The following is a 24,792-nucleotide window of genomic DNA, read 5'->3' on the forward strand; positions in this document are numbered from 1 at the left end:
AGGACTTGCCCGGCCCACCTGAGCGGTTCGACAGCCCAGATGCCGAGGAGCTGCCGGCTACAGGCGCTGCCGTACCCCGAGGAGGCTGACGAGAACCCTTGGAGGCAGATACGCTGTCCAGGGGTGGAGGAAGCAGCCCAGGGTAGCCGTTCACAGTCCAGCTGTGCAACCCAGGCTGGGGTGGTGCTCACCCCCCGCCTTGGGGCTCCTGGACTGCTGACTTGCCTCGCCCTGCCAGAGGGCTGGGCCCACGGACTGCTTGTGACCCACCCCCAGGAGCTGTGCAAACGAATCAGACGTCGACTCCTTGTTGTATTGTGTGCGTGAGATAGGGGGTCGCTGTGTTCCCTTCGCTGTTCTGAGATTGGCACAGCACTGTCAGTGGGGCGGGGGGGACTCCTTCTTGTCAGTGTATTGCAGTGAGCTCTGTCCTGAAACGTGTACTATTGAACCTAACCATCCCTGGATGAACTCTGTTTGTGTGAGTGAGGAATGTACGTGCAGGGCGTAAAAAGACACCAACGAAACTGCTCTAACAACAGAAAGGGGAGTGAAGACACCAACTGCCATCCTGACCTGAAGGTGGAAGATACCTATCAACGACCCTAACGTGCAAATCAACCAGCCTAAAGGACAGAAGGATCCACCCTGGCAACAAACAAAGCACAGAAAGTAGAGAAGAGTCAGGTGTGTAATTAGCTGGTGATTAACAACGACACTGAACCCAGAGGCAGCTTGACACAGCCAGGCCATAGACTGACATGGGAGCAGCAAGTGTCAAAGCTGGGTAAAGACACGGGAACTTTGGGTCTCATTCTGCAATTGTCATCTTGGAGCATCGGATTCGTGACCGACAGAGGCCCGGCTCCCTCCTCCTGCCCAGCCTAGTTGGCCACCAGGCTGGCTCGAGCAATGCATAGAAGGACTGGTCATTACATCACAGCAGCTTGCACAACTTCTTGGGTGTGGATGTGGGTGCGTGTGTGTGTGATGGCTTTTTGCTATTCTTCCATTCACAATAAACGCAGCATGTTGCCGTGTGCCCCTGGATAAGATCCTGCTCGTCTTTCCTTTTACAAGTATAACATGCTGTCGGGGGCCGGGGCCCTAGCGATCGCTACCTCCCTGCCGAAAGCTTGCCCACAGGGCAGCAGCAAGGGGACCTGGCCTCCCTCTGAGACAAACAAGGAGGGACAGCCACGCACGCCTACACAACTGTCAGGAACCCCAGTAAATAACTGATGAGACAGCAAGCGTCAGCCGGCCCTCCATCTAGCCTGTCGTCCCTCGCAAAAGTAATTAGGATACAAGTGGTGAAAGGCTAATGGGGCATATTTTGGGGATGTGTGACTCCTTTTTAAAAAGGGTAAAAGTACTGGGGACTATCGAATGTCACCCCCCCCCCCCAACTAACGTCTGAAGACTAAGAGGTGGGTGATGCTGTAAGAGGAAAAGCCGCAGGGCAGCCACCTCCCGGCCCCGAGGGACCATTGAACGGAGCAAGGGCTGGAGGAGAAGAAAAACTGCCTCCATCTAGAGGTGGGAGCTGTGCCTGCCATGTTTGCTAACCAGGATATTGCATGGGGCCAGCAGTTCCTGGGGGTTTATGCCTGGGAACTGAGGCTTATTAAGAAGAGGCATGGGAATTGTAGCGCTTTCCCCTGCCCCAAGCTGTGCACTGAAGAAAGCTGGATCCGAGTTTTCACTGGCATGAACCCTCTACGGTTTGCTCAGCTGCGGGCATATGAAAAGGTCCGGCTCTTCAATAGCGCCCCCCTGCTAGGGCAGAGTTAAGGGTACATCTGCCCCCTCCTGGCTGCAGAGTGAGGGAAGGGGGTATTAGCCACAGAGAACTGACCAGGGGTACAATGGTTACGCCCCCCCCCCGCCATCTATATCTATGCTGTTGCTCAGCTCCATACCAATGCTGAGGCTGGTGCAGATCTCCAGGAAGGGCGTGCCTGGCCGGGGGAGCTATTCCCCAGCAGTTAGTCCTTCCCGCCTCTTTTCTATGCAGGCAGTGCAGGTCTCCAGGGCCCCCCGCCCTATCCCCACCCCTCAGTCCCTTGCCGATGAGCAGGTGCCAGGGAGTCGCTCAGGCTGGGTTCGCGCCAGGCAGTCAGGGACAGACGGGGACCAGGCCTTGGCTCTGTTTTTGTTGACTTACAAGAGGAAAATGGGAGGGAAGGGAGGGGAGGGGTGGGGTGGGGGAGGGAAGTGTCTAAAGTCGGTGACTGACCGTTCTTGGGTCCCAGCCCAACGCGGGGGGAGAGGGGCTCCGGACAGAGCCGGGCTCTCAGAGATTGAGCTATTGGTGTCTGCTACCCCCACCTTGGGGGGCCCAGGTGAGATCAGGGCCCCATTGTGCCAGGTGCTGCAGAGACACACAGGTGAGAGATGACCCGAGCGCGCACAGTCTCAGCAGACAAGAGCGGAGGAGTTTCCTTCCCCCTCTCATCCCCCGCCCCGTGAAGGAGTGGGAACCTTCCCTAATGCTTGTATGAATAGTGCGTGTGCCTCAGTTTCCCCTATGCGCTGCATGGTGGCGGGAAAAGGTTGTTACGGGTGTGCTCTGGGCTGCTGGAAGGAAGGAAGAGGAGAGACGCTCCTGGACTGGGACGAAAGAGGGGCCAGGGCTTGGGTTGGGACTGACCCAGACAGACCGGGCTGTAACTTTCTAACCAAGGACTTTCTGGGGCCAGACGGGCTCCGAGCAAGGGGCCGCCCAGCCCAGCGTCCTCTCTGCCCCAGTGACTGGTGCCGGGGGCTTCAGAGGGAATGAGCAGGCCAGGCAACCATGTCCGGTCGCCCAGTCCCAGCATCATCCGGACATCACCTGGGCACCTCCTAGACCCTCTGCTTGTGCCAGGCTGGCTGAGAGCCCCGGGGGGGGCCGGATGCCGGGGGGGAGGGGCACCCTGCTCCCTTTGGGGGTACAAGTCACCCCTCCCCGTGCCAGCTCAGGCGGGGGCCGGGATGAAGCGGGGGCAGCGGGGAGATTCCCAGGTGGGGTCCCAGGAGGGGTGAAGCGGGGGGGGGGGGGGTTGTGACCCTGCGGGCTGTGACTGCCGGGCCGGGCCGGACCGCTCGGTTCTGGACCCTGCCTGTGCCGGGCTGAGCGGGCCCCCCCCTCCCCGCTGCCTCTCGCCCGGCTCCGCTCCGGGTTTTCGCTCCGGCCCGGCCCCAGAGGAGGGTCCCGGCCCCGGCGCCGCCCTCCCCTCCGCCCCCCGGGGGGTCCCGCCGCGGTGCCGAGCGAAGGGCGCCCGGGGTCCGGTCCGGTCCGGTCCGCAGCGCTCAGAGTCGGCCCGCAGCGGCTCAGGTCCCGCCCCGGGCCAAGGCAGAGCGAAGCTGCGCAGGACGGGACCCCCGGCCCGGCCCGGCCCGGTTCGGTTCGGTTCGGCCCAGCCCATGGCGCTGGCCCTTTGGGTCGGGCTGGCGGCGCTCGCCCTGCGGGCCGTGGCGCGGGGCGAGCCGGGCTCCGAGCAGCCCCGGCAGGACTACGGTGAGTGCGCCCCGCTCCGCCCAGGGGACCCACCTGCCCCCCCGGAATGGCCCCCCCGGGCTGCCCCAGCTGCTGGGACCCGCTGGGGGGGGGGGGCGCGGAGCCCCCTGCCTCATGGGACCCCTGGGCGCTCAGGGTGCCCCCGGGCCAGGCACTGCCTGGGTGGGGGGAGGGGTCACCTGGGGGGCTCGGGGCTGGGGTCCCGTTGGGGGCCATGGGGCTGGGCCGGGGTTGGCGCTGGCCAGGAAGGGGATGAGCTGCCCTGGGGCCCAGCGTGTTTCCCAGGGCGCCAGGCGGCCCATTGGGCCCGGTCCTGTTCCCTCTTCGCCTTGAGGTCCGGCTGCCCCGGCCCCCCCGTTCCCACCCGCTCCCACTGGGAGGTTTGGAGCAGCGGTAACATTCAGCAGCCAGGCTGAGACCTGCCGGACTCATTCCACAGGTGACCTAGGGCAGGGTTTGTCCCAGGGCCGCCAGAGGAGGGCGCAATGCCTGTGTGCCAGCGGGTGAACTCCTCTGCCCCGTATAGCACGCCTCTTCCGCCCTGGGCCCAGCCTCCTGGCCTGGAGAAGGGGGGATGAGCCTGCCCCACAGCTGCTGTTATGTGTCCCCTGCAGTGGGGCTGGGAGAAGCCGCCAGCCGGCCCGAGGGGTACAGACCTCGCTGGGCTTGGGCGGCTGAGCAAATCCCAGTGAACCCAGCAGCTGCAGACACCAGGTCACTGGTTCTCAGGCCTCTCCCCGTCTCCTCCCAGTGACCCCCAGGAAGCTCCCCTGCCCCCCATTTCCTCTGCCCCCTCCACCTCCCTGGGCAGGCTCTTGCAGGCTGCCTGTGAGTGTGACCCCTGGCCGGTCGGGGCCCTGGGGAATGTTTGGGGGGGCTCTTCCCTGGGGCCGGCTGGGGGCAGGTTCACAAGGGTTCCAGGTTCCCCTTTGCTCAGGGTCTGGGCTGGGCCCCTTGCCCCACTGATCCTTTGGGGTCCAGCGTCGGGGGGGCTGGGGGAGGGTCCCTACAGAGACCCCCAACCCACCGCCTGGGCGGCCGGCTCTGCAGAGGGAGGGGAAGTGGGGGCTGGGGAGGAATGGGGGGTGAGATCCCCATGGCTGTCACTCTCCCCCCACGGTGCTATGGGTCCGTGTGGCTGGGGGGGGGAGATCCCAGTTGCTAACCCCCCATTCCCTCCCCGGGCTTGCTTTGCAGTCATTGACCTGCTGGACGCGCTGAACGTCACCTGCTCCGTCCGGGGCGTGACCAGGGCTGTGGGTCCCGTGCCGGACGCGCCGGCCTGGGAATTCCACCCGCGGGTGCCCCGCCTGACGCTGGCCCGGGACAACGCCGTCTCCCTGCTGGCCGGCGCGCAGGACGCCCTGGGCTTCCACTTCGTGGCCAGGCAGCGCCGGGGCTCCGGGGGCACCCTCGTCGCCCTGGTGTCGCCGGCCGCCACCGCGCGGGACGGGCGCGCGCTGCTGCAGCTGGTGTCCAGCGCCCACGCCAACCAGCTGCGCCTGGACTACCGCGCCGGGCCCGCCATGCAGCCGGCCTCGCTGCTCTTCCCCGGGGGCAGCCCCTTCGCCCACGGCCGCTGGGCCCGGCTGGCCCTCGACCTGCGGCCCCGACGCCTGGTGCTCTTCGTGGACTGCCGCCGGGCCGTGCTGCTGGAGAGGGGCGGCCTGGGGGTCGCCCTCAACCTGCAGCTGCCCCGCGACCTGCAGATCACCTTCGCCAGCCTGCCCGGGGACCTGGCCAGCAAGTTCCTGGTGAGCCCCGCGCCGGCCGGGAGCCGCCCCGGCCCTGGCACCCGGCCTCCCTCCTTCCCGAGTAAGGGCCCAGCATCACGGCCCGTCAGTGGGAGGGTCCCGTCTCCCCCTCAGCTGTGCCCCTCACTCCCGGCCTGCAGCCCCCTGCCACCCCAGCCCTGGGTTCCCCACCCAGCCGTCCAGACCCCCGCTTGGTTTCCTGGGCGTGGTGACGTCTGGCGCGGGGCAGTGCCTGCTCTCTCTTGCCCCTGGCACTGGTGGTTGACCCGGGGCCTGATGGGCGGCATCTCGCTGCAGGGCTACTGGCAGACCGCCGAGATCTCCCCCCACGGATTCCCGCGCCGGCCGTGGCACTGTGAGAACCTGGCAGGTAGGAGCTGGCAGAGATGGCTGGGCTGGGGTGGGGGGATGCCTGTGGACGCTGAGAATGGGGGGCAATCGGAGCAAGGAAGGGGAGTTGCCCCTAGGGCTGGCACTGAACCAGGCAGCCCGGGCCATCCTCCCTGTAGGGGGGCTGGGGTTGGGCCGGGGCTGCGGCCAGGGACCCACAGCCCTTCCCCTGGGGGGCCTGGCCTGTGGGGGGAGGATCTAAGCTGCCTGGGAGATGCCCCTTCTGCTTCCATCCAGGTGCTCACCCAGGGGGCTGCTTGAGAGACACATGGGGGGGAGCTGGGGGGCGGGCCCCCCGGGATGGGTTGAGCTGCTGTTCAGAGCCATTGCCTCTAGGGCCTCGGGGTCCAGGGGAGACCTGCTTTGCTCAGGGTCGGGTGGGGCCTGGCTTTTCTCGGGTGGGGGTGGAGTTGAGCAGTTGGCCTGTGGAACTCCCTGCCACTTGATGTCTGAGGCCAAGAGCTGAGCGGGATCAGACCTCTGTATGGAGAGTGGCACGGCCCAGAATTACCCAAATCCTCCTTGGGGCAGGAGCCGACCTCCAGCTGAGACACCTCCACCCTGACAGGGTGCCCTGCAGCTGGGGGTTCCTGCCCCCTCCCCAGCTGCTGAGCCCTGGCAGTAATCAGCTGCCATGGGCCTGGCCCAGCGGCCTGTGAGGAATGTGGCGCGGCCAGGCAGTGAGCGTGTCGAGGACTGCACTGGGCTGGGAGGCGGTAGAGCTGCACACGCTGGTTTATTATTGTAGGGTCTACATGCACACTGAGCTGTGTATGTGTTGGTGGACGGCAGAGCTGCGCATGCTGGTTTGTTATTGTAGGGTCTCCTTCTGCCCCGCAGGGCGTTCATTAGTAGAGGAAAATGCATTGAAGGTTTTGTCTGCAAACCCCACCGGGAGCTGGTGTCCCTGCGGCCGGCCAGGCGCCGCACGCTCCGACTCTGCCGGGGCGGGTGCTCCAGGATTTGCCAGGCGCCCTGCGGGATCTCCCCGGCCCGGCCCAGCCAGCTGCCTTTCCTGAGGGGGATGGGCAGGCACCAAAACGCTCCTGGGGCTTGTCTGGGGAACGTCCGGTTACATCCCCCAGGCTGGGCTGGCCTGGCCGGGCGCTGCAGCAACGGGGATTGAGTTGTGGGGTACCCCGGCCCTGCGCTCCTGGGGGGCCCTTGCACTTTAACCAAATTGGGTCCTAGACTATTGCTCTAACCACTAGACCCCACTCCCCTCCCAGAGCCGGGATGGAACCCAGGAGTCCTGGCTTCGAGCCCTGTATTCTCAGCGGATCAGTTCTGCTCCCCTGTCACTCCTCCCCCGGCATCTCTCCCCAGGACTGGCCTCAATTCAGGCCCTGGCAGCTGGAACAACAGCCACCCCCGTGGCCGCCCCCACGGTCCTTCCTCCGCTAACGAGCTGGGCCAGTGCCAGGGCTAATTGCTGGAGCCAGCTTGGCTCTGCCGCCCCCTTCCCCTCTGCCAAGCCGCTCTCCCGCCTGCAGTCAGTCTGCGATGGGAGCTGGGCCTGGCTATGGATGGAGGCCGGTCGACCCCCGGGACAGAGGATAAAGGGGGGGCCGGGGGCAGATGTGGGGAGGCTGGGGGGTGGAGCGCAGAGTTCCCCTCCTGGCAGGATGCAGGGGAGATGGGCAGGGCTTGGCTCTCAGCGCTGCCCGTATGCTCCAGTCCCTGTGCCCAGCATCCATGCCCTGCTCCAGCTGCCGCTCTGCACCAGAGCCAGGCGCCAGGGAATCCTGGACACCCCCCCGTCCTCCCCTGGAGTTGTTGGGTCCCAGAGCAGGTGCCCTGCACCCAGCTCCCCCTGGGTGGGCGGGGAGTGTGGGGCCAGGCCGTCTGTGGAGCCGGCGGAAATTGGTGCCAGCGCAGGACCCCCGTTTCCACGGGGATGGGCGGAACCAGGCCGGGCGGACGTTGGGCATGTGCCAGCCCTGGTGGGATTAGAACCGGCCCCCTGGTGCCATGGCTCCATCTCCCACCGTGTGTTGCAGACCCCTTCCCCCTGCCGCAGAGCCTGGCGGAGGAGAGGTACCTGGACGAGCTCCCCTTGGCCACGGAGCCGCCGGCCCTCGCCGACATTCACAACTACCAGCACCAGCCCAGCGAGCCGGAGTTCGCCCCGGGGGGGGCGCAGCCCGACCCGCCCGCCCTGGAGGAGCGGATGCGGCAGGTGGAGGAGCGGGTGGCTGGCTTGGGTGCCGGGCTGGACACGGTCAAAGCACAGGTAGGACCTGGAGCCCTGGCCTCGCCCCGGGGACACGGCACGGCGCTCTTGCTGTGGGAAGAAAACCATGGCGGGGGGGGAAGGAAGGTGGCGGAGGGGCCGTTTCTCAAAGAGACCCTAGCAAAGGCGACTGCAAACTCTCCCGGTGCGAAGGAGCCGCGGTGAGAGCTGAGACGCCGACGCGGCTCCAAGAAGGCGAAGGCGTCCGACGCCAATTGTGCTTCGCTCTTCACCAAACCAGTCAGCTGTGACCGGGGGGATTCCTGCAACTGGGGGCGGGAACACGGGCCAAAACGGCAAGAGCGGGGTAAAGGAGATAAGGGACGTGAGATTCACCCCAAGCTGCTCAAGGAAAGTAGCTGACGCGATCTCAGAGCCGGGAGCCATTCTCGTAGAGAGCAGGACGGGTGAGGTCCCAGGGGACTGGAGAAGGGCAAACACAGGACCTGTCTAGACGGGAACAACGCGCCCCGGGGGACATATGGACCAGTCACTGAGCTTTGGGACCGGGAAACTAGGAAACAAGCCCGGTGTGAGCACCTCGAGGATAATCGGATTGCAAGGACAGATTCGCCTGGAACAAATCATGCCAGACCAAGCTCACTGCCGCCTGGCCAGGGTCGCTGGTCTAGCGGGCAGCGGGGAGCTGTAGCCATGGCTGGCTTGATTTGTAGTCAGGCTGTTGCCACAGTCCTCAGGGACGTTCGCGGAAGGAAGCTGAGCTGTGCTGTAGGTGAAAATACTTGCCGGGGGGTGTGAAACTCATGGCAAGGCCATCCTTGGCGAGTGGTTCTCAGTGGTTTGCTGTTGACCTAGGAGGGCGCAGCTAGTGGGGTCCCGCGGGGGTCCGTCCCGAGTCAGTGTTTTCATTAATGACTTGGATAATGGAGGGGGGAGTGCGCTTATAAAATCTGCAGACGCCCGTGTGACCCCCAGGGATCCCCGGGGTGCAACCGGGGTGGTGGGACCGCCAAGCCCTGGGTGCCTCTGCCCCTGGGATGTTGATATCAAGCTGCAAACCTCTGGCAGGCCCTGCACTGACTCAGCCATCCACAGGCAGGGGACGGCGTGACGGAGTCACACGAACGATTTCCCAGCCGCTCGTGAGCCATCAGCAGAGAGGCTCCAGCCAGTGTCTGCTGGGCGCTGCACATCAGGAAAGAGTCCCGGGAGGGGGGCGACAAAACTGATGAAAAGCTGCCCTGGAGGAGAGGTTAAAAAGCCGGGGCCTGTCTAGCCTAGAGCTAAGCAGACCGAGGGGGGACCTGGGAGCAGTCTCCCCTGTGCTAAGGGCTGTTATCAAGGATGGGGATCGATTGCTCTCCGTGTGCACTGAAGCTGGGATGAGCAGGGCAGGGGCAGGTTAGATTTTGGGACGATGGTTCCCGCTCTCCGGCCGTTCAGCGTTGGAACGGGAGGTGGTTTGTGGGATCCCCCTCGTCAGAGGCTTGGTCCGGGCTGGTCCAGGTCTAGCCGTGCCTACGTCAGCCCAAGCGGGCTGGAGTTCTTACCAAGCCCCGTGTTGCTCTGATTCAGTGAGACTTACCTCCCCTGGTCAGGAAGGCCGGAGCCTTATGGGCACTAATGCGTCTGCTTCTCAACTCTCTCTGTCCCATGCCCATCATACTGATTAGGGAAACTGAGGCTCAGAGAGTCAGTGACTTGCCCAAGGTCACCCAGTGAGTCATTGGCAGAGCCACGAATAGAACCCAGGAGTCTTGGCCCCCAGCCTCCCTGCCCTAACCACTAGACTCCCCTCCCCTCCCGGAGCTGGGCTAGAACCCAGGAGTCCTGGCTGTCCACCCACTCCCCCAGCCCGTGCTCACGGCTCCCTCGCTGCCTCGTGCAGAGCTCGGAGCTGCTGGCCCGCGTGAAGTCGCTGGAGGGCTGCGAGTGCCGCAGGCCGGGCTGCACGTGGGACGGGACACACCGCGAAGAGGGAGCCGCCTGGGACAAGGACGACTGCACCGCCTGCGTCTGCCTGCAGGGAGAAGTGCGGTGCTCGGCGCGTGGGGACCGGCCCCGGTGCCTCGGTGAGCGGGACGGGGTGGGGGGTAGGTGCGCACCACGCAGGGAGCCTGGGGGGCGAGGCCTGGGGGACATACCGGCGGGGGGGACGAGGGGATAAAGGCAAAGCCAACTCGGCGCCGCCCTCGCTGGCTGCAGGGGGGCCGGGCTGGTGTCCCGTCTGGGATCTGAACCGGGACCCTCCCCACATCTGGCTGGTCACATAAACCAGAGCCGGTGGGAGGTGCTGGGGCAGGGCAGGCTGGGGTGGCAGACCCCTACCCCAGCTGGTCTCCGCCGGGACTGGCCATGTGCCATAGCACCGAGCCCCCCCAGTCCTGCTAGCCGCAGCGCGGCTCTTCCAGCCCCGGTGCCAGCGGCTGCGTGTGCCATCCTGCCTCCCCTGGGGACATTGGCACAGGCTGTCCCGGAGACAGACGGACCGTCCCGCCCCGCCCGGCGCTCTGCTGCCTTTCCCGGGCCCGGGGCTGTTAGCATCTCTGGCTCCGAGGGTGCCGGTTCGCCCCCCATGTGTAGTGACAGACCTGCACCCCGGGGCGTTTCTCAAGGTCGCTGAGCTGGGTGCAGCCAGGGCTGGCCCGGGGGGGCCCAAGGCAGGGGTACCACGCTGGCCAGGCCCACGGTTCTGCTCCAGTGCGGGGAAGCGGGCTGTCCGAGCCCCGCGTATGGACCACCCGTGTATGCGGGGGGCTGGGTCTCTCCTGGGGCTGCAGTCCGGCACCTGCCCCGCTCGCTCCCCTGGGGCCTGGCTGGCCGTGGGGCCCCCGGAGGGCTCTGGGCTCTGGGGAGGGGGGGCCACCCGCCGGCTTCCTGCACTAATGCTCAGCCCCGGCCTTCCCAGGGTGCAGCTACGGGGGGCAGCTCTACGGCAACGGGGAGACCTTCGCCGGGGACGCCTGCACCTCCTGCCGCTGCTGGGTGAGTGCCACCGCCGCCCTGCTGGGCACACGGGCACCGGGGGGGCCGGGCTGGACACACGGACGCAGGCACTGGGGGGGCCGGGCTGGACGTATGGTCGTGGGGTGTGGGCACACGGACGCCAGCACTGGGCTCTGAGCCCCCCGGTGGGTTAGAGGGAACTGGGGCGCCAGGGGCTGGCTGGACCCCAGCTCGGGTCCAGGATGTTGATGCCACGGGGGCCCGGTACCCTGGGCACCAGCTGGGCAGCGACGCGCCCCCTACGACTGGCGCCCCTGGGGCCAACTGGGCCCTGCTGCGCGGGCGCCCAGGGAGTTTTAGTGTGTCACACCAAAATGGCGGCTGTGGCCGCAGGGAGGGGGTCAGGGACCACCCAAGCCTGGAGCAATCTCCTCCCCCACCCCCACCCCGAAGCGCCCCCAGCCCCTCACCTGTACTCGGGGCACCTTGCCTTGCAGGACGGGGAGGTCTCGTGCGTGCAGACGGCGTGTCCGGCCCTGTCCTGCGCCCAGCCCATGCCCGGGGCGCCCGGCCAGTGCTGCCCGCACTGCCAGGCAGGTCAGTGGGGCACCTGGGGTCCCGTCAGTGGGGTGGGGACCAGGCGTCGCCATGGGGAGAGGCTAGGGCATGCGGGCCCTGCCCCACGGGGGCTGAGAAGCCAGGGAGGAGGTGGGAAAAGGGGCCTCTCAGCCCACCCCCAACTCATCACCCGGGGCAGCGGCCCCTTTGGAAATGCAGCCAGCTCTGGGGGGCGACGGTGGGAACGGGACAGGAGCTGCGGCTCAGGGGCGTTGACGGGGGAGAGCGACTCCGTGCGGCACGGCGGGGGGGTAGGGGGGGTGCCCACGTGAGCTGGCCGCTCTCCTGTGCCCAGGCTGTGAGTTCGAGGGGCAGCGCTACCAGGGCGGAGACGTCTTCCTGGCCACGTCCAACCCTTGCCTGAACTGCTCCTGCCTGGTGAGTGCCTGCGCCCGGGGCGGCCCACCCAGGGCAGAGCGGGGAAAGGCAGGGGGCTGCGGGTTGGGAGTGAGGGGCACCGGCAGATTGGGGGGGGGAGAGCCCAGGGCTGGGCTAGCGGGGACCCCATCCATGGGCCCTGCCCCAGGTGACCCCCCAGCGGGGACTGGCCCTTCCAGCCACCCCCAGTCCTTGTCTCCTTTCCAGGCAGGGCGGCCACCCCCCCCCCCTTCGTTCCACCTGCCACAGCCTGTCCCGGGTGGGTGACTCCAGGCAGGGGGTCCCGGCCGGGTCTGCAGATGTGGGGCTGGGGGGCCCTCTGCTCTCTCGTGGCCTCCGCCATGATCGCATGCCTGGCTCCTATCACCGACATGCAGGAGTAGCTTAGGGGGAAACTACCGTGCACACCGCACCGTGCACACCGCACTCAGAGAAAGCATGAAGAAGACCTCCCCTTCACCCCAGCCCCACGGGGAGCCCTCTCCACGGGCCAACTCCCGAGCCCCCCAGGCCACACAGCCCCTGCCTGAGGCAGCCCAGCACCCCGGGCACCTCTGTGCCCACCCCCCCCACCCCGGGACCCGGCCCCTGCTCCCCGAGACCACCCGAGGGCTGGGCGGGGGGGCTGTGCCAGCGGGCGGGAACGGGGGCGTCCCACCCACGCCCGGCTCTGCTCTGGCTCGTGCCCACAGGCCGGGGAGGTGTCGTGCGAGCGCCTGGAGCAGAGCTGCCCGCCCGCGCCCTGCAGCCACCCCGGCACCCCCCGGGGCCAGTGCTGCCCGGCCTGTCACGGTGAGTCGCCGGCGGGCGCCCGCAGAGAGACCCTGGCAGCGGGGCACGGGGGGGAGGCAGAGGGGGCCCCTGTTACCCCCGGCACCGACAGGACCTGGCAGAGCCAGCATCTCCCACCCCTCCTGGGGCAGGGATGGGCCCCCCGGGGGACGGGCGGGGGTCGAGGGAGCACCCACGTGGGGGCCATGCCTGGCGAGTGGAGCTGGGTGCCCCTCGGCGTGGGGCCCGGGCGGCCCAGCCCCTGCCCTCTGGGCGGCTCCCCTGCGTGGCCACGGCCAGCCAGTACTGTGCCGTCCTGCCATGGCTCTGAGCCGGGCGGGGCAGGGGGGGGTGTCTGAGGGGCTGGGGTCTCTGTGGCGATGGGGGTGGGACTGGCCCCCACCCCCCACGCGGGGTCGTTCACCCATCTCTCTCCGCCGGCAGCATGTGAATACGAGGGGCGCCCGTACCGGCACGGGGAGACCTTTGCACCCCCCGGCAGCGGGCCCTGCGTGCGGTGCACCTGCTCGGTGAGTGACCCCGGGGGCCTGTGGGGGCGGGCGGGGGACTCAGCCCTTCCCCACGCCAGGGGATGCCCAGCTACCCGGGCACCAGGAGCAGGGGACCTGGGTCCCAGATCCAGCGGCCCCAGCCCCTGGCACCACGCTGGGCGAGGACAATGGGGCCTGGGGGGTGCTGGGACTAAGGGGGCTGGAGGGGGGCAGGCACGTGCCCGGGCACCTGCCCTCCCGCTGCTGACCTCGGCTCTCTCTCGCTCAGGCTGGGCACGTGCGGTGCCAGGAAGAGCTCTGCCCCCCCGCGCCCTGCGCCCAGCCCGTCCGGGACCCCCAGCACTGCTGCCCCATCTGCAAAGGTCGAGTAACCCCCTGGGCTGCTCTGGGCCATCCCTGCCCCCTGCCCGGGCAGGACCCGGGTGCATGGCCGAGGTGGGGGCTGGGTGGGGGGCACGGGGACCCCGAGGACTCAGGCCTATGGGCCCCAAGTCAAAGCCCCCCTCGCCCTCCGTGGGGCTGGGGGGAATGGGCACGGGGCTGGCGGGGCTCCCCGTTCCTGGGGGCCAGCATTCTGGGAGGAAGGGGTTAAAGATCCCCTGGGGGGTGCAGGGCATGTGCCCGGGGGGTGCCAACGGGGCGGGCTGGGGTGAGGGAGCCACCCCAGGGGTAGAATGGAGGGGGCCCAGGCAGGGCCGGGGGTCGCTGGTCACTGACGTCTGCCCCCCAGGCTGCAGCGTGGAGGGGGCCGCGGTGGCGGCGGGCGAGCGGTTCCTCAGCCCGCGGGACCCCTGCCAGCTCTGCGTGTGCGCCGACGGGGACGTCCGCTGCTCCGCCCGGCCCTGCCCCGCTGCTCCGTGCGCCCACCCCCTGCCCGGCTCCTGCTGCCCCAGCAACTGCAATGGTGAGAGGTCGGGACGCCAGCCGCAACCCCCCGCCCCACCCCCTGCCCCTGCCGCTTCCCCCAGCTCCAGCGGCTCTGCCTGGGCTGGGAGGGGGCTGATTGTTTCCTGGGGCACCCCCAGGCCGTGCGGGGAGCTGCCAAGAGGGAGTGTCTGTCGCCCGCCGGGCCGTCGGCCTGTGGAACTTCCTGCCACCGGGTGCGGGGCTGAGCTGGTCCCAAAGGGGAGGGGCTGATTCTCCAGTTAGCCAGCCCGTCGGTGGGATCCGGGGCACCGATGGCCATGGGGGGCGCTGGCAGGCAGGATGTTCTGGGGTGACCCCCCTTGGGGGGGGGACGGTGCCCCTCTGGCGCGGTCGGCACTGGGCACAGACCCACTGGACGGCGCCTGGCCTGAGGGCCCTGGCACCTCTGCCAACGCTGCCCACATCCAGCCCATCTTCCCAACATGCTTTGCAGCGGCGGGGAGCCCCCGAAGGGGGCGGGGAGCCCCTGTTGACCCCCCCTGCTAGCCCCCTCTTTGCCCTAGGCTGCAGCTATGCGGGGAAGGAGTACCCCAACGGTGCCGAGTTCCCGCACCCCACGGACCCCTGCAAGCTGTGCCGCTGCCTGGTACGTGCCCGGGGCTGGCGGGGGGAGCTGGGGCCCCGAGGCCGGCTCAGCGCGGCCCCTCGGACGCCTGGGTCCCAGCCCGAGCTCTGCCGCTGCCTCGCTGGGGGAAGCTGGGCTGGTCGCGTCCCGTTAGCCTGCGGCATGGGGACGGATCGACCGTCTGAGGGCAGCCAGCCCCCGCCGGCCCTGCCCGCTCCCCACGTTACAGGTGGGGAAACTGAGGCACACAGCAGGCGAGCCTGGCAAAGCTGAGACTAGAACCGGGGCGTCCCGGGCCCCTGTCCAATGGCTGAGCCGCTGCCCCTGAAAGAGGGGCCCATTTAACCCTGTGCCACGCTGGGCCGGGGTGTCGCTGCTGACGGTGGCGGGGGGGGGAGGTGCAGGGGACGGGCTGGGGCTGGCAGCAGGAGGGCACGGAGGGGGGGGCACAGCACGGTGCTGGGGTTCTCTCCTTGGCTCCGGGAGGGGAGTGGGGGCTAGTGGGTAGAGCCGGGGGGCTGAGCCGCGTCTCTCCCTTGCAGAGTGGCAATGTGCCGTGTCTCCCGCGGCGCTGCCCCCCCCTGCTCTGCGCTGAGCCCGTCCTGCTGCCCGGCGGGTGCTGCCCCCAGTGCCCAGGTAGGCTGGAGCCCCATGGCGGCGGGTCCCTCCTCTCTGGGGGGATGGGCCGTGTCTGGGGGGGGTGGGGCCAGGTGTGGGGGAAACCGGGGGGGGGGTGGGGGCTGGACAGGCAGGGCTGAGCTGAGCCTGGCCCATCTGGACTCCCCAGGTGGGGCCCCCCCAGCACTGACCCCCCCCCGGCTAAACCCTCTGCTGCCTTGAAACCCTGCCCTCCCCCCGGCTGAGGGCAGGGACAGCCCATCCCCATGGTGTCCCGCCTGCCCAGCTCCGCGCTCTGCCGGTGCCCCTCACTCCCGCCCCGCAGCCCCGGCTGTCCCAGCCCCGGGCCATTGATCAGACACAGGCTCCTGCCCTGGGCTGCGCCCTGGGGGTGTCGGGGGCTGTTGTCCCCCCAACCGCCCCCTTCTCTTCCCAGAGCCCCCGGCCGGCTGCCTCTACGCAGGCGTCTCCTACCAGCACACGCAGCGATTCTACGACCCCGCGGACGCCTGCCGCCACTGCCTCTGCGCCAACGGGACCGTCACCTGCCAGCGCGCCTGTGATGGTACCCCCTCCCTCGGGCCCCCCCCAGTGCCCCACTGGGCCCCCCCCCCGGGACCCCTGACCCCTCCTAGCACCTCCCAGTGCCCCGCTGGCCCCCCTGTCCCTCTGGGACCCCCTGACTCTCCCTGTCTCCCCAGTGCCCCACAGTGCCCCGGGACCCCCTGCTGGGTCCCCTGGAGTCCCCTGACCCCCTGAACCTCCCCGAACCTCCTGCTGGGCCAGCCCCGCGACCCCCCTTGCTCTGCTCTCCCCTGCGGCAGGAGGGTGGCCTCCTGTGCCAGGAACAAGCCCCCCACGGGCCCTGCCTCCCAGCTCCGCTCCCACCCTCGTGCCCGGGGTCAGCGCCTGCTGTGCCCGCAGGCTGCCTGTACGAGGCGCAGGAGCTGCCCGACGGGGAGCAGTTCCCGGACCCCCCGGAGCCGTGCCGCGTCTGCACCTGCTGGGAGGGCAGCGTCTCCTGCCGGCCCACGGCCTGCCCCCCGCTCCAGTGCCCCCTTCCCCGCCCAGGGCCGTGCTGCCAGGCCTGCCAAGGTGGGGTGGGCGTGGGGGGCGGGCGGCGGCTGGGCCGGGGTAGCCCAGGGGAGATTCCAGGCTGGGGGGACAGGTCAGCCCCTGTCTCGGGCCCTCGCCCCCCAGCGATGTCTGGCCCCCGCAGGCTGTGAGTACCTGGGCCAGAGATACCTCGACGGCCAGGAGTTCCCGAACCCCCTGGACACCTGCGGCCGCTGCGCCTGCCTCCGGGGCTTTGTCACCTGCGCCAAGATGCCCTGCGACCCGCCGGGCTGCCGCCACCCTGCCCGCCCCCCCGGCCAGTGCTGCCCCCTGTGCCAGGGTGCGTGGAGCTGGGGGGGGCACCGTGTGGGGAACCTTAGTCCCTGTTAAAGTGAAGGGGCCCCTCACTCCTGACCCACAGCCCCCTGCCAGCCCAGCCCTGCCCTGCCCCCCACAGCCCCACTGGGGCCCCTCACTCCCGACCCGCAGCCCCCTGCCAGCCCAGCCCCAGTGGTCAGGGCACTCCCCTGGGGCAGGGGCGACGGGTTCGACTCCCTCCCAGCTGCCGACGCCTGCGAGCCCCGGGGCAGGTTCTGGGCTCGGACCCGCCCGGCCCACGCGATGCCAGGTCGGCGGGAGGAGGGGCCGGCTGGCGCTGGCCGCGTGGCGGGCCCCACGGCAGGAAGGGGCTGGGCCCGGTGGGTGCAGGTCAGGGCAGAGACCCAGGCTGGCATTTACCCTCCAGGGCTTTTCTCCCGAGTGCCGGGGGGGGGACGCTCAGGATCAGTGGGTGACGGGCGGGTCCCATGGGGGGAGACTTGGGAGCAAGGGGGGCCTGGCGAGGGGGGATGGTTCTCCCCCACCCTCAATGTCTCTCCCCCCGGTGCCAGGCTGCCACTTCCACGGGCGGGCGTGCGGTGACGGAGAGACCTTCCCCGACCCCCGCGAGCCCTGCCGCCTCTGCACCTGCCTGGTGAGTGCCCGGGCGCCGCTGGGGGGATGGACCGGGTCGGCAGGCAGCCCCACGGGCTGCCCGGGCGGTGTTGTCCCCCGAAATGCAGCTGGCTCTGGGGCGGGGCGCAGCTGCGCACAGTGCCACACCATGCTGGGGACGGGGGTCACAGTCCCGGCCCCAGATGCACCCGTGGGCGGGGCCTTCCCCCGGGGTTGGAAGCTGGTAGCCTGTGGGCTGCGTAGCTCCGCCAAGGCTCCTGGGCCAACGTCCCACCATGCCCATGGGCACCAGCCAGGCCCTCGCTCTGGGGAGAGCCCCCCACGGCCCCCTGGCTTTCCCCCAGGGGGGGTCGGACACGGATGTAACAGGTGCTGGGCCTGTCTCTGTGCTCCGGGGGCTGGGGAGCATTTCCCAGGCTGGGGGCTACCCCCCCAACTAACTGCTTTGCCATTCTCCCCCCAGGGCGGGGACGTGCTCTGCGTGACGGCCCCGTGCCCCCCTGACCTGCCCCCACCAGCTGACGGAGCCCGGGAACTGCTGCCCCCGCTGCAGAGGTACCACACACGCCGGCCGTGCCCACCCCAACCCCCCACTATGCCCGGGGGGCAGCGCGCCTGCCCCTTTAAGGGAGAAGGGCCATCCACGTAACTCCGCACCCAAACAAAGCGCCCCGGTCCGTACTGGCTAATAGTGACCAGTTAACGGGTGTTGGGCCATATTGGGCTGAGATCCCCCCCTGCGCGGGGCCGCAGGGGCCCACGGGGCCGTATCAGCCTGACGATCCATTACAGCCCTGGCCGTGCTGGCCCTGTGCGATGGAGGCCACGCCGCGGGCGCGGGCACAGGCGTGCCACGGACGTGAGGCTGACCCGTGGCGCTTCCGGTGCCCACAGGCTGCGTGCACGAGGGGCGGGAGCACGCCGACGGCGCCCGCTGGTTCTCCTCCCCCTGCGTCTCCTGCCTGTGCGCTGACAGCGTCGCCACCTGCGCCCGGCTCCGCTGCCTCGCTTCCTGCCTCAGCCCCGTCCGGGTGCCCGGCGAGTGCTGCCCGCTGTGTGCCGGTAGGGGGGCGGGCGGGCTCTGCGTGGGGAGGGGAGCGGGCACAGGGGGGCTCAGAGGCGGGCATGGGGGCTGATGCCCTTGCCCGGTACAGGCCTGCCATCCCCCCAGCGAGCCCAGAGACGACTCCCAGACCGGCCCCCGGCTGGGCGGGCAGCGCTTGGAGATGGGGACTCGGGGCAGCTTGTGCCCGGATCCGTCGCCCGCCCTGGCCAGCCCGTGGCTCTGATGGGAGCGTCCGGCCGGCGCGGCTCTTCATGCTACTGCTTTGCCCCAGGGCTGCCCTCATGCCAGGGACCTGGCTGCCCCCGGAGTGTCCGACGGGGTGACCCAATCGAGCGCTTCAGCCTCTGGCCGGCGGGCGTGTGTCTGGGGCCTTCTCCGCCCCCGCGGAGGTTTGCAGCGTCCCTTTGCCAGCCCGCCCTGGAACCGGGCACAGCTTTGCCGCGTCGGGCTCGCCGACGTCCGGTCCGGAGAGGAGGGGGGAAGGCCCCTCCCTGCGCCCGCCGCCCTGCCCAGTGCGCGCCCGCCCGTCAGCGCCGGTTTGCGCCGCAGCCTGGCCCGGGGCGTGACCCGCTGCGTATCGACTGCGACCCCTGGGTCCTGCTCAGCAGCTCCGCGTGCGGGTCGGGCCCCCGCTCCGTATGGCCAGTGCCCCTTGTCCCTTCCCGGGGACTTTGCCTGTGTCTGCCCTGACCCCCGTTGGTGTGAAGGGGCCGGCGTGCCAGGCGAGGCAGAGGGCACCGTGTGACGGCCCCTTCCTCAGGGTTATTTCCCCCCCACAGGCGTTAGCAGCGGTGATTTTCTAGTCGTTGTGTCTGTGACTAGCCGCTGGTCCGGGAGCCAGGACTCCTGGGTTCTCTCCCCAGCTCCGGGTGGGGAGTGGGGACTTCACCCCCCCTCCCCCGCACACCAGGACCCTGAGCAGGTTTTCTCCCCAGGCTGCGAGTTCGAGGGCCGCTCGTACAGCCCCGGGGAGAGCTTCCAGCCGGCACTAGACCCCTGCGAGGTCTGCACCTGTGAGGTAAGGGGGGCTGGGGGCAAACACCTCCCACCCCCTCCCTCTGCCCCAGCCCCCACACTGCGCCCTCTCCCTGGGGGCGCTGCCTCTTTGGGGGCTGCTCTGCCACCTGGGGTGTTTTGGGGGACTAAGCAGGGCAGGGTGGAGGGGGTCGGACCCCGGTGCTGGCTCTGTGCTCTGGGGAGCAGACAGGGACCCCGCCGGGGGCGGGGAGGGGGGGTCAGGACAGTCACGGCCTGGCCTCTGCTCTTGTTCCAGCTGCTGGGGGCCGGGGGCCCACACGTGCGCTGCCACCGCAGAGGGTGCCCCAGCCTCGTGGGCTGTGCCCGGAGCCACATCCAGCCGCCCGGGCCGCACCGCTGCTGCCCCACCTGTACCCGTGAGTACCGCACGGGCTGGCACCGGGGCCGTCCTGCACCTGCCCCGCTCCCCACGCCGCCTCCACCCAGGCCAGGCCAGGGTCCGCAGCCCCTCACCCGCTGCCTTTGTGTCTTGCAGAGTCCTTGAGTCCCTGCACGGCCGAGCTGGCCGGGACCGAGCTCCGGACCCCCAGCGACCCATGTGACACCTGCCGGTGCCAGGTACGTGCCCCGGGGCCAGGCCTGCCGGGCAGCAGCTGCTTTGGCGCTGAGCCTGGCCCCGGGTGCGACTGAACCCCCAGGGGGGCGCGGACGCCTCCTTCCTCCAGCCCTTCGCGTCCCACGACTGCTCGCCCAGGTCCTGCCCCGGAGCCACCTCTGGGGCAGTGTGTGGACCCACGCGGCCATGGAGGGGCCGGAGAGTCTGCGACGCACCCGGCAGTTCCCTGGGTTCTCCTTGGAGGTCTCCCATCCAAAGACTGGCCCCATTTGACACTCCAGCCCTCCACGACCGCCCCACAGCTCCCCTGCCGGACCCTCCCCGGGTCCCCTCACCCCGTCAGCAGCAGGCCTGGCTGGAAGAGAATCGTGGGGGGTGGAGAGGACCACCATAAGCCCAGCCTCCCCGGCCAGGGCCCCGGCCCGCGTGCATGTCTGTGTCGCCGTGTGCCCGGCCCGGGTTGGCCCATGTGCCGTGGCTGCATCCCCGTCTCGTTGCAGGATCTCACCTGGGTGTGCGTGCGCCAGGCCTGCCCGCAGCTCCGCTGCCCCCCCGCCGAGCAGTTCACCCCCCCGGGCGCCTGCTGCCCCGCCTGCAATGGTGACGTATGGCCGGCGCCCACTGGTGCCCAGACACCGGGCCGATGGGCGCCTCGGAGCACGCTGTGTAGTGTGTGGGGGGAGGGGATCCGTGTGGTGTTGAGAAGGGGGAGTGAATCTGGGGGTGCTTGTGTTCCAGGCTGCACCTCCCCCCACATCCAGGCATGGAGCCCTGTGGCCAGGGTGCTTGGAGCTGGCCGTGCCTAGATGCCGCAGGGCAGCCACCCCTTCTGGGGCAGCAGAGGCCAGGCGGGGGGGCTCTAGGGCAGTGACGTTGGGATTGCCGAGGGGAGCTGGGCTGAATGCCCAGGTCTGTCTGTCCAGGCACGTGTCCCTGCAGACAGACAGCGCCGCCCTGGCTCCGAGCCCAGCCCAGGGGCTGATCACTCTGAAGCCTAGTGATGGCGAGGGAGCAGTCAGGCGGGGCTGACTGTGCGTGAACCCCGGGAACCTTCCTGCTCCGTCACGGACACTGCAGCTCCCGGGGTGTCTGCCCACGCAGCTCCCGGGGTCTGGGGGCAGCAGCTGACACCCCCCCCCCCCCCCGCCCCTTGCAGAGTGTGAGATAGAGGCCGGTGGACGCCGGGTGTCAGACGGCGAGAGCTGGACGGACACTGCGGACGAGTGCGTCAGCTGCACCTGTAATGTAAGCCGCCGTGTGGCCTGACGAGGCAGCCCCCCCCTCCACCCCCCAGCCTGGCGTGTCTGTGTCCTGGGGCCTCCCCGGCTCAAGGGGGGACCCTGCGCCTCCCTCTCCAAGCAGTGCAGCCCCAGGCGCCAGGCGGGGTGGGGCCCGGCTCCCCCCCTACCGGCTGGTGGGGCATATGGGGGGCGGAGGGCAGGGCTCTCACGCCGGGAACTGGGAGCTGGGGCTGTGTGGGAAGGAGGGAGCAGCCCCCCCCCCCATGGCAGGGGTGCCCTCTGCGGCGGCCTGGCGGGGGGGGGGGGGAAGAAGAGGGGCAGGGGGCTGCCGGGTGCCCACTCCTCGGGTGTCTCTGCCGCCAGCTGGGCCACGTGCAGTGCCGCGTTGTGGAGTGCCAGCCCGCCGAGTGCCAGGGCGGCCTGCGGAGGGTGCGGATGCCCGGCTCCTGCTGCTACGAATGCCAAGGTAGGAGATGTCCCTCCCGGCTCGCCGGGTGCAGGGCCCAGGCCCCAGGAGAGGAGGGGTGGGGGCGGGGCAGTGACGGTCTCTGGGTAGCCGGCGGTGGGTCCCTTCCCCTACTCTGTGCCTCAGTTTCCCCAGGAGTCCCTGGCTCCCAGGATCCTCCCGGCTCGAATCGCCAGCCACGAATCCAACAGGCAGCCCCTGGCTGGGCGGGACCCCCGGGCCAGCAGCGTGCCAGCCCTGCCGCCTTGCCGGGACCCAGCGCCTGACCCATGGGCCTGGGGGATCCCCACGTCACTGGCTCCATCCTCTGCCCCCAGACGCGGACGGCGCCTGCTCCGCCCAGGGCCAGCGGTACCAGGCCGGCGAGCGCTGGCAGGTGGACGCCTGCACGACCTGCACCTGCGTCTCCGGGGAGGTGAACTGCCGGAGCCAGCGCTGCCCCCCGGCCGCCTGCTCCGCGGTGAGTGGGGCGCCCGTCTCCGGCTGGGGGAGCTCCGTGGCCCTCCAGCCCTGGGGGCACCAGAGTCCTGCTCAGCAGGGCAGCCCCGGGGGGAAGCCACGGCCGAGGGTCCAGGCTGGGAACAGTGTCACAGGCCCCCACCCCCCAGTCCCAGGTTTAATTGTACCCACCCAGATACCCTGGGAGGTGTCCTGGGCTCTACGGGGATGGGGGGGGGGGCAGAGGCTGGCACACGCGTTCCCGTAACGGCCTCTGTGCACCCAGGACGAGGCGCCCGCGCTGACGCCAGGCATGTGCTGCCCTCGCTGCCTGCCCCGCCCTGCCACCTGCCTGGCCTTCGGCGACCCGCACTACCGCACCTTCGACGGGCGGCTGCTGCACTTCCAGGGCGCCTGCACCTACGTCCTGGCCCAGGACTGCGAGGGGGGGGACTTCAGGTGAGTGGGGGTCCTGGCAGATACGGGGACAACCCCAGGGGCGGGAGCCTGGGGGGGGAAGGGCAAGGCTGCCTAGTGGTTAGAGTCCCACCGGCCCGTGGCTCTGGAACCACGTGGGGTGCGCCGTTTTCTCAGGCCAGGAGGTCCCCTGACCCCGCGCCCCCCGCAACGCCTTGCGGGGAGGGGCTCCCCTGTCTGTGCAGGTAACTAAAGGCAGCCGCACCTGCCTTCACCGCACACCCGCTTCCCCCGCCACTGAAATGCCTGAATAATAAATGGGGGAAACTGAGGCACACACCGTCATCATTAAGTGTGTTCCCACTTCATCACACCAGGACTCCTGGGTTCTCTCCCCAGCTCTGGGAGGGGAGCAGGGTCTAGGGGTGAGAGCGGAGGGGGCCTGTGGGCCAGGACTCCTGGGCTGTATCCCAGCTTGGAGGGGGAGGGGGATCTGCTGGGTGGAGGTTTGGAGCCAGGACTCCTGGGTTCCATTCCCAGCTCTGTCCCTAGCCCAAGGAACACCTCACACACACACACACACACCCATTTCCTGCCCGCAGCATCCACGTGACCAACGAGGACCGGGGGCGCCCGGGCGTGTCCTGGACCCAGGAGGTGACGGTGCGGCTCGGGGAGCTGGTGGTGCAGCTGCTGCAGGACTCGCTGGTCAGGGTGAGACGGGAGCCGGGCGGGGTCCTGGTGCGGGGACGGGGGCTCACCTGTCCCCCTGCCCGCTGGTCGCTGAGCCCGCGCCCTTCCCTCGCAGGTGGCTGGCCAGGCGGTGACGCTGCCCTTCCTCCGGGAGCCCCAGCTCTCCGTCCAGCGCCAGGCCAGCGGGGTGCTGCTCAGCACCCACATCGGGGTGAAGGTAACGGCCGGGCTGTGGGACACCCCCTCCTCCCCTGCTGCTGGCCCCAGTCCAGAGCCAGCCCTGGGCCCGGCCGGCGGAGCTGCCAGAGGCCGGGGTGATGGGCACCTCAGGGGTGCTGCAGAGATGCTGACGAGCCCGTGGGGGGGGTGTCCTGCCCGTCTCCCCACAGGTGCTGTGGAGCGGCCGCTCGCAGCTGGAGGTCAGCGTGCCCGGCTCCTACAGGGCCCGCACCTGCGGCCTCTGCGGCGACTTCAACGGCCACTGGCAGGACGACGCCCGCCTGCGCTCGGGCCGGCTCGCCCGCTCCGAGGCCGCCTTCGGCAACAGCTGGAAGGTGAGCGGGGCGGTGGGGGGGGCAGAGAGCCAGGCAGCCCGGCTTCCTTCACCCCCCCATCGCTGCCCCCCCCCGTCCCAGCTCCCTTCCCCTGCATCGCCCCTGCCCCCCTTCACCCCCCGCCCCATTGCCACCTCCCCCCGGCTGGCAGGGGAATCTCTCTGCAGTGCTGACGGCCTCTCCATGGGGCAGGTGCAGAGCGACGATGCCACGGGCGGGCCGTGCGCCGACGGACGGGACCTGGACCCCTGCAAGGAGGCCGGCTACCGGGCCCGCAAGGAGGCCAACGCCCGCTGCCAGGTGCTGACGTCGGGGGCCTTCCGGCCCTGCCACCCCCTGGTGCCCCCCCAGCCCTTCTTCGCCGCCTGCGCCTACGACCTGTGCGCCTGCGGGGCCGGCGCCGACGCCGACGCCTGTCTGTGCGAGGTGCTGGAGGCCTACGCCACCCTGTGCCGGCGGGCCGGGCTGGCGCTGCGCTGGCGCTCGCCCACGCTCTGCGGTGAGGTCCGGTCTGCCCCACGCTGCTGCCCGCACCCTCGCAGCCGGGGAGGGGGCGGGGGATTTGCAGTGAGCCCCACAGATCGGAGACAGGATCAGGGCTGGCTAGATGGGGTGGAGAGCAGCCCCTGGGGGGGGGGGGGGCAGCAAGGGGCAGGTCGTGGGCACAGCCCTGGGGAAACTGAGGCAGGACCAAGGGCCACGGGGCTGAGCCTGTGGCAATGGTGGGGTGGGTCCCAGCGCTGCCTCTTCCCTCCCCCCAGGTCCTGGCACTGACTTTGCCACCCCCCCATCTCCCCCCAGCTGTCGGCTGCCCCCAGGACCGGGGCTACGTGTTCGACGACTGCGGCCCCCCCTGCCCCAAGACGTGTTTCAACAAGGACGCGCCGCTGGGGGACATCGAGTCGCGCTGCTTCAAGGCCTGCGTGCCCGGGTGCCAGTGCCCCGCCGGGCTGGTGGAGCACGAGAGCCGCTGCATCCCCCCCGAGGCCTGCCCCAGGGTCGTCTACAGCGACCCCTGAGCCCCAGACCCCCGCTGCCCCCCGCCGCAACGGAGCCCCCACCCAGCAACCCCGGGACCTCCGCGCCCGTTGCCATGGTGCTGGGATTGGCCGCACCCCCACCCGGCAACCCCAGAGCC

At 69.7% G+C, this 24,792-nt stretch overlaps 1 protein-coding gene across 1 annotated transcript; it reads left to right on the forward strand.

The window, feature by feature from the left end:
* Positions 1–3,408: 3,408 nt before the first annotated feature.
* KCP (kielin cysteine rich BMP regulator) lies at positions 3,409–24,792 on the forward strand. The gene is given in 35 exon segments (XM_067534975.1): positions 3,409–3,502; positions 4,700–5,256; positions 5,554–5,626; positions 7,647–7,879; positions 9,729–9,912; positions 10,749–10,825; positions 11,284–11,383; positions 11,700–11,782; positions 12,475–12,574; positions 12,998–13,083; positions 13,334–13,432; positions 13,678–13,969; positions 14,496–14,578; positions 15,100–15,193; positions 15,612–15,734; positions 15,962–16,003; positions 16,082–16,270; positions 16,395–16,571; positions 17,122–17,204; positions 17,649–17,723; positions 17,725–17,740; positions 18,080–18,247; positions 19,187–19,269; positions 19,525–19,645; positions 19,765–19,847; positions 20,346–20,445; positions 21,002–21,090; positions 21,450–21,552; positions 21,870–22,012; positions 22,277–22,449; positions 23,010–23,121; positions 23,216–23,317; positions 23,490–23,654; positions 23,847–24,153; positions 24,456–24,792. Coding segments are annotated over 35 exon segments (4,827 nt in total). The 3' UTR covers positions 24,674–24,792.

This window comes from Emydura macquarii, unplaced genomic scaffold (genome assembly GCF_026122565.2).
Source record: "Emydura macquarii macquarii isolate MOO-44397 ecotype Brisbane River unplaced genomic scaffold, CSIRO-AGI_Emac_v2 contig_3470, whole genome shotgun sequence".
Taxonomy (NCBI): domain Eukaryota; kingdom Metazoa; phylum Chordata; order Testudines; family Chelidae; genus Emydura; species Emydura macquarii.